General features: G+C 41.0%; 1 protein-coding gene across 2 annotated transcripts in view; it reads right to left on the minus strand.

The window, feature by feature from the left end:
• The window catches only part of LOC146008104 (serine/threonine-protein kinase 4-like), a 78,294-nt gene extending 70,395 nt beyond the window's left edge, over positions 1 to 7,899 (minus strand). Inside the window, exons 1-2 of one of the 2 annotated variants that reach the window (XM_083147040.1) lie at positions 7,798 to 7,899; positions 1,478 to 1,558 (exon numbers count right to left, since the gene is read on the minus strand). Coding sequence is in view for 1 of the 2 variants with exons in the window: in XM_083147039.1 (XP_083003165.1) it covers positions 1,478 to 1,558; positions 6,373 to 6,407 (116 nt within the window). In the remaining variant the exon portion in view is untranslated. Of the gene's footprint in view, positions 1 to 1,477; positions 1,559 to 6,372; positions 6,743 to 7,797 lie in introns of those variants that run through there. The other variant, XM_083147039.1, reaches the window with a different exon arrangement.
• Between the last annotated feature and the right edge of the window lie 443 nt (positions 7,900 to 8,342).

An 8,342-nucleotide genomic window follows, 5' to 3' on the forward strand; every position in this document is an offset into this window, starting at 1 on the left:
CAATATAGTCTAGTGTGCACACTTAATACTGTTAACGACCGCCTTCCTTGTCCTACATGTTCAGGCGAGGGAGGTCCTCTTTAATGACTGCCTGGAGCATAGCCTTGGTTCCCCCCTGCTGCCGCTCCCTTCCCCGTCGTTGTGGGCAGGTGTATATGCACTTGCAAATGCTGGCCCTCTGTTGACTCCCAGCCGCCAATATCGGTGTCGGCGAGGAGATGGCTATTTTCTAAGGGGATTTAATTAACTGCTTTGAGGCATCAATTCTGTGTAGTGTTAACTTTTATTGTAATTTGTTAGCACGAAGCAGCTGGTAGTTTGTAGCGAAATTACAAGTCAATTGAATTGGTTAGTATAACACTATTGGAAAAAGAACCAATGTCAGTCACTTTTCTCTTTATTTTGTCCTTTGATATGTGCATAAACAGGTTAGTATCTGCAAATTATTGTCTGCATGCTCTTGCGTGCCACTTCTCCTTTATAGTCCAGGTTTTAAATATATCCATGCTTGAGCATAGATGACTTAATAAGCATCTCAGTAAACTTGATTTAACCATCTAAACTCAAGAACGGATATTATTAAAACCTTTAATGGTGGAGTTCAAGAAACTCTATTCCATGTGGCGGAGGGATAAGTTTCACACTAGATGGCATAATGTGAGCTAGGAAAGTACAATAGGGCATAATATAAACAACCTCTCTGCATTGGGAGCCCTCTAAATGTAGATATGGGGCCTAAGATGTTCTACTTATGCTTCTGTTGCTACTGTACTCTTGTCCTGTGTCAGGTCTTCTATGTGGCATTACATATATGAGGTTACATTCACAGACGCACAAAAGTATGATCAGGTGCAATCATTCTCTGCACCTAGTGATAATGACTGTTAATATACTGATCATCTGTATTTATATAGTCTGCTGTCTCTTGGATATGACCTTGGTTGCCATGATTAAGGTCCCATTATCGCTCCGAAACGTCAGTTGAATAATGTTTGAGTAAAAAGATTAAATGTTCGCTGAAAAAGGATTACAAAATTACGTTCTATATTTAAGCCTATAGCAGGAGGACTACCTATGTGGCAGCTGTGAAGAACCCCAAAAAGCTGAATACTAAAATGGGAGTGCACTATAACATATATATATATATATAAAATATATGTCTAGTGTCCGTGCAGCTCCGAAACACTGCCATCTGTTGGCAGCAAGTGAAACTACATCTACTAGCTTTCGAAGCATTTGTTTAGAACGGGTTTACACTGCCATCTACTAACTTTTGAAGCATTTGCTTCGCGTGGGCTTACTAGTATGGATATAGTTTAAAAGAAGTAGATTAATAACAAAACATATTGTCAGATCAATATGTACATTAAATATCCATAAGGGCTATGCAGAGACAAAATCACAACCAAGTCTACCTATAGTATATACTGTGTGTGTCAGGCATAAAAGCAGTATACACATATCATACAGCACTTACCCCTCTCCTAGTTTTTCGAGGATGTCAAAAACTTCTTCTGGCTGTTTATTCAAACTTTCCTCACTTAACTTTTTTAATTGCCTGTGTAAATAATAGTAAAAATTTGTACGAAATAATGTAATAAAAATAAAAAAACAAATTAAATATCTAAGCATCCATCTATTTTTCAAAGGTGCAGGAGAAGCAAGAGAATGGTACACAGGACATGTCCATGCCACACTAGGGAATACCTTAAGCTAGTGGTGCCACTACACCACCGTCATCCCACTTTCTTTGAGTACCCCTCCAATGCAGTGAACCTCTGTTCCGGAATGGCATCCTGATCCAGGAAACAGCATAACACTCTTCTAGGGAGGCATGAGAAATAGGGGGCATTGCTCCCTTGTATAACCAAAAATAGAGGCGTTGTATAACCAACGCCTCTTTGTCTTTGCACCAGTTTTAGAAATGCACCAGTTTTAGAAATGCCCCTCATAATAATTAAATAAGCAAAAAAATATGAATCACTATTCACTTAATATTTTGTAGACATACAGTATGTAATGTTTTGTGACTGTATTCTCTTTATAGCATATTTACATATCATTAGATATTTCTACCAATCACAATGCCTTAAATATCCCATGTGGTCATTATGCCACTATTCAACCATTAACCCACCACCAAGCAGCTACATAGATCTCTCAAAGTACTAAAATTTGCCATAATAAGAACACTGAAAATACAGTACATGTAATAAATATTTTAATCTTTGTTATTTACAATATTTAGTTGTATTTTCTTTATTAAAGGCATTGCAAATGTTCAATTAATGTCCAACTAAATCTAAACCTACGAGTCATGCTACATAAACATAACAAAGAAATGTAGTATACTACAGAAAAAAAAAAGGGACATGTTCATGAATAAAGCCATGCAAAAAGCAAAGGAGGATGTAAATGTGAACAGCGGGGTAATTTAATGATAGACTTGTTCCTGTACAGAAGCAGAACCAAATGACAGTTGCCCAATTATGTCTTGCACAATCTCAGGCTGCAGTTACACTAATGTGAAAGCACCCACATAGACCATCATAGCAGCTCTCGGAACGCTAAACAGTTCTACTATTGTGTAAGTAAAATAAAGCGACTGACTTTCTGATCTCTAATTATGACAACACATCCTGTATTTACGCCTATAAAGCATCCCTTTCACTATCATAGGAGAGAAACTGCAGTTTCACAGCATTATTACCTATAGACAGGTATATATATATACATTCTCTCATGCACCCTGTTTTTAACTAAGATTCCATAGCTTGTGTTAGCCATTTCCCTAGATGATTAGTGACAGGTGTGTTGGTAGCTGCTCACCTATAAAAGCAAAGTCTGCTGTGAGCTTCAGACCTGATAGCATGCCTGGTATCAAACATTGATGTGATAGCTATGTGTATTGCAGCCATTTTCAGCGATAGTGGTAGGACCTGCAGAACAGTGGGGTCCCTTGACGGGGGCTGCAGGCTTAAACGCATTGATCAATTCATGAACCAAATCTCCACTATTTATTATCAGTTAATTTAGTGTGTGCAGAGCCCATCCAATGTCTGTTTAAACAATGTGGTCACAAGCCATAGGGCACCCCAAAACTAGGAAAGGTGAGTGCCGATGTTAAGTGTATATATATATATATATATATATATATATATATATATATATATATACATACATACACACACACACATACATATATACACACACACACACGTATTAGCATACATTCAGCTTTGCTAATAATCCAAATAACAGGAATAAACACAAGTGAATGCTTAAACTAAAATGAACATGTAGCAATGCATTGAGGCAAATGTTAGTTTAGATGGCACATTTTTCAGGTCCAAGGTACAACCACTCTTTGTTTCGCCCTCAGATGGATGGGGTAAATAATCATGCTACAAACGCCACCACAGCATAAAATAGACTGGGCTCATTTTTACTTATTCACAGTTTCACTGCTTAGTGTTCATTCTAGCAGCCGCTATCTTTGAAAACCCATGCAGTTCCTCTTCCCTGCCTGGGGTGTCGCTGTCTGCTGTTGTGCTTTAAGCACAGTGTGGTCTGTATATCAGCACTGATATGCAAACCAGACATGTGCTAGAAACACCACAGCAGACAGCGACACCCCAGGCAGGGAACAGAAACTGTTTGGGTTTCAAAAGATAGCAGGTGCTAGGATGAACACTAACTGCTTATTTCCTTCATCATATTACTTCAGTGAAACATTAAACAGTTTAAAATAGACACTCATCAACCAGCCACTTCCAAACGTAGTACAGAGTAAAGGGGCTATGTATTAATTGCAGCAGTGCCGCAATGACTAATTGTCCATATCACATCAGAAATACACATTTTTCTTATTAAACTGTTCCTGCTATGTACGCAGGGCAGATTTAGTAATGAGTAATCATTTGTTATCACTATTAATAAATGGCAAATGGTGCTCCAGCCAATAGGTTCATGTGTTTATATTACATCTGTTTAATTACAGAAGCAGATTGGTTGGCGCAACATGTACCATTTGTAACAAGAATATCACTCGTGAAATCTTCCCGTAAGCGCAGTTCACAGGGACAGTGGATATAGCTACTGCTCTTTGTACATGGCAGGGATATCGGATCCCAGCTGCATTGGAGGAGGATTTCACATTGGCACTAGGAATAACCATCAACGGGCTCACCGTTGATGGTGAAGCTGTGTTTTGGAAGGACATCAATGGTTTCACCCACTGATGGTCTTCCCTGTTCTTTCACCGATTGGCCCATCAGTCAAGTCAGGGAATTGTGGGTGTCAGGAAGAAACTATGCTCTGTGTCTCGCCGCTTGTAGATACAAAATTAACATGTTATAGTTTTACACCATCAATGGTGGGGATTCAGTTTGTTCTCCCCCATCAATGGATAAGTATCTGACATTGGTCCTAGGCCATCAATGGTTTTGAGGGGGCAGGAGATGCATCTGCAGATCCCTATTAATATAGGGGACTGTGGTCAGCATTAGACTGTAAGCACACAGCAACAATGCAGACACTGCTCTTTCTACATTAATTGTTATCCAAATAAAGCTCTGGGCCCCTTGCTAAAACTGTAGGCCCCATAATAATGGTCAGAAACACCTGCCTGGGTAGAAGCCTGAACCATGTCTGAACTTACATAAACCACACACATACTTTGCATAATGACACAAAGAACAGTCGTTAGGGCGACATGCCTAATGTCAACAGGGTCGTACAGTCAACACATGAACTAGGTGAACATAGGGAATTAAAAATGTTGACATGGGTTTTTCACTTTTTTTCCAGTTGTATTTAATGCCCTACCATCCACTAGGGCAGGCATGTCCAACATTGGCCCTCCAGATGTTGTGAAACTACACATCCCAGCATGCTTTGCAATAGTTTTAGCATTCTCTAATAGCAAAACTGTGGCAAAGCATGCTGGGATGTGTAGTTTCAAAACATTTGGCGGGCCAACGTTGGACATCCCTGCACTAGGGCATGCTCGGAGAATAAAATAGTGTGCCGAGCGCAGCGAGCCATGCAAGGGGACCCGGTACAACGATACCGCGTCCACGTCGCCCTTTGGGCCCAAAAAATGTGAAAACCCATGTCGCCCTTTCCAATGTCAACTTAATACATGCGTCGACCTCGACCCTTTGTCTCTGTCGACATTCAGTGGTCAACCTAATGACCCATACCCAAGCACACTGCATGCACCATTCATCTGGCTGATGTAGTTTTGGAGCTTGATCCTGCATTCCTTCAGACCTTGTACACTACAGTAGAAGTCTGTAGCCCCCAGGTACAAATACTTTGTGCATATGTTATAGCATTAGCATTTAATTGAATTAGTGGAGAACTTAAGCTGCAAGATATATGGTGGCATACCTATTACCAATAGAACAGATGATGCACCAATGGGGAGGGGGGGGGAGGAGTATTCAATTGTTTTTAGTGTGCCAGTTAGTTAAAACCGGTGCCACAGAGCTATTCAATTGTTCTGCTGTTGGGCACATCTGTATTAATTGTCACACTGGTCTCTAACAAATTCAGTAGGTTTAGGCACACCATTTGTCTAAAAAAGTGTTTTAGCGAACTGGCTTGCGTCGGGCACCCAAACAGCTAACTTTTCGCTGATTTCTACTTACCATCACAGGAGGCTGCAAGTTGAAACTGTGCAGTAAAATCCAAACAGCTAAATAGTTTCATCAGGCTACCAATGGCTAATAGGTGAGCTTAAAACAAACAAATCCCCACTATTACATAAGCTCTACCCATGTACAATAAGAACACCGACTGGTGATATGAAGTACCATTTGAATAGAAACTACACTTGTAATAGGAATGTTGCCATTATGACCATGTCGATATTTCATCAGTGTTGACATGGTTATTGACATTACACCCAGTCGGCATTCACAAAACAGTCACCATCTAAATTACAATATATAACTAGTTAATATCATTTGCAAGCAAAAATGCTAACAAAATATCAAAATTTAAAGCTGTTTTTAAAGAAAAGGCATAGTTATGGGTACTGCAAATGCTAATATAAAACGATCAGCATCATTCTGTCTCAAGTATCTGCTTTGTGTGCGACTATCAACTATCAATAGTTCCATTTCCCCAAAATGCATACAGACACACACATTCAATGTAGCCTTCTATAATAAATAAACGCAATACGAGGTGGCCATTCGTCTGATTGGCTTACAGGCTCGGCCACTCTATACAAAACAGGTATAAAGTAGCATGCTACTTTCAGATTAGCAGTAATATAGCCTATTCACTTAAGAACTGCGAATCGGAAGAGACAGTAATTACTAACAGGACTGTACATATTACGGTTACTATTATAATGATTACCTCCTGGGGTGGCTCCGTAGCTGCACAGTCTCCATCCCGGTGGCTGAGGGTCAGTGTGGGCAGATACAGGGATGTACTGTGCCCAGGAATCGGGGGATGCGGCCGCCCCCCTCCCGCTGCGCGCACTACATGTACCTGCTGCTGCTGGTCAGGGCTGTGTGCAACCTATCTGCCCCCACCTCACACACCACCGTACTAAACTATACATACAAGTCAGTGAACGGAAGTAGGAACAGGAAGCGCGTGTAACTGTATACTACACACTCAGCTACTGTGTGTGTAATATGTCCATGTGATGGCTGCGGGCACAGCAGACGTCTGAAACCCGCAACATATATGCAAGGTGCGGGAAGGAAGCCACCGTCCCATGGCTCACACACTTTCAGTCCCGGCTGGACAACCTGTGGCTTAGAGACAGCTGGTTTGGGATAACAAGACCCAGAACGTCATGCAGGCTACAGGTGTTCATTTAATGCTTAAGTGGAGTCTGGAGCCATAGGGCCAGTGCCATAATTTTAGTAGACAATGTAGCCTGAAAGAGACTAAACACACCTACATATTGGGGGTGATTCAGGTTGGTTTGCAAAATAAATTCTATCTTTAATGGACAAAACCATTAGCACTGCAGGTTGGGCTGATGTAACATGTGCAGAGAGAGTTACATTTGGGCGAGTTATTTTGTTTCTGTGCACAGTAAATACTGGCTGCTTTATTTTTACACTGCAATTTTTAGATTTCAATTTGAACACACCCCAGCCAAATGTAGCACTCTCTCTGAACATGCTACATCTGCCCCACCTGCAGTGAACATGGTTTTGTCCATTAAAGAAGGAGTTGTCTTTTGCAAATTAACCTGAATTAAGACTGCTGCACCAAATGCAAAGTGGCTTCTTTATTTTGTAGTGGTGGTGGTGGTGGTGACATTTAAATTTACTTTACTTGTTGCCGTGCACATTTCATGGGGTTGCTGTGGAACCTTTTTGGTCTTTTGAAATGTTGTTTATTAGATGTTAATGTCAATGTGAAACATTGTTATAGAAAAACATGTATTTGGGTGCTTAAAAAAATGTAGTTAATATCCAAAATTAAATAAAAGCAGCCAGATGGCCCCTTACCCTCCATACATAAAGGCACAACTGAAAGTGTGTTAAATGGTAGTGGTGGGTTGAGTTATTAACATAAGTACAGTTACAGAATTTCAATACTGAAATGACATCTGAGGGGCACTGTCAAGCAATTACAAGTTTACCAGGCTGAATATCCCTCAAGGATTCTTATTGAATAAGTCTTGGTGGCCAGCAGAAACACAAGGATAGTCCGAAATCAGGTAAATCATCGCACACACAATTAAGGTGCCCACACACCAGTGGCATATCTACAATGGGTGCAATGTGCACATGCTGGACACATTTTTATAATACTTACTCTCCGGAGTCCAGCGGAGGTGGCTGTAGTGATTCCGAAATCGCTATAAAAATGGCGCGGTGGCCATTTTTCCTGGAGCTCTAGTGCTGCCGCTATTACCCATTTTGCCAGAGATTTGTGCATGCGTAGTAGGGTCTGAGCACTCTAATGCTACACAGTGCTGCTCCCAGCAGAGAGAGAGAGGGGGAGGGGAGGCGGCAGGAGGAGGATGCACACAGGCCTCCTCTCTTAAAACTCCACTGCCACACACGGTAAGATTTTTTTTAAACGATATGGCAGTTTTTGACAGGTTGGAACGACCAATTGTTTTAAAAACTTTCCGTGGGTGTGATCACAATCCAATGCAGGTGCCTGCTGGTCGTTCATTGAGCCTGCTGATCCCTTCAGCAGGCGCAATGATAAACAACCTATCGTTCACAATTTGGCCTCATCATTCAGTGTGTAGGCATGATGAACTATGTGAAAATGATGAGCTATATGGGGTTTCGGTACTTATGTATTATCTGGGCTCCCATGTTAAATGCACCCCATTTTTTCATACCCCT

Source organism: Crinia signifera, chromosome 6, assembly GCF_055691185.1.
Source record: "Crinia signifera chromosome 6, ASM5569118v1, whole genome shotgun sequence".
Taxonomy (NCBI): Eukaryota; Metazoa; Chordata; class Amphibia; order Anura; family Myobatrachidae; genus Crinia; species Crinia signifera.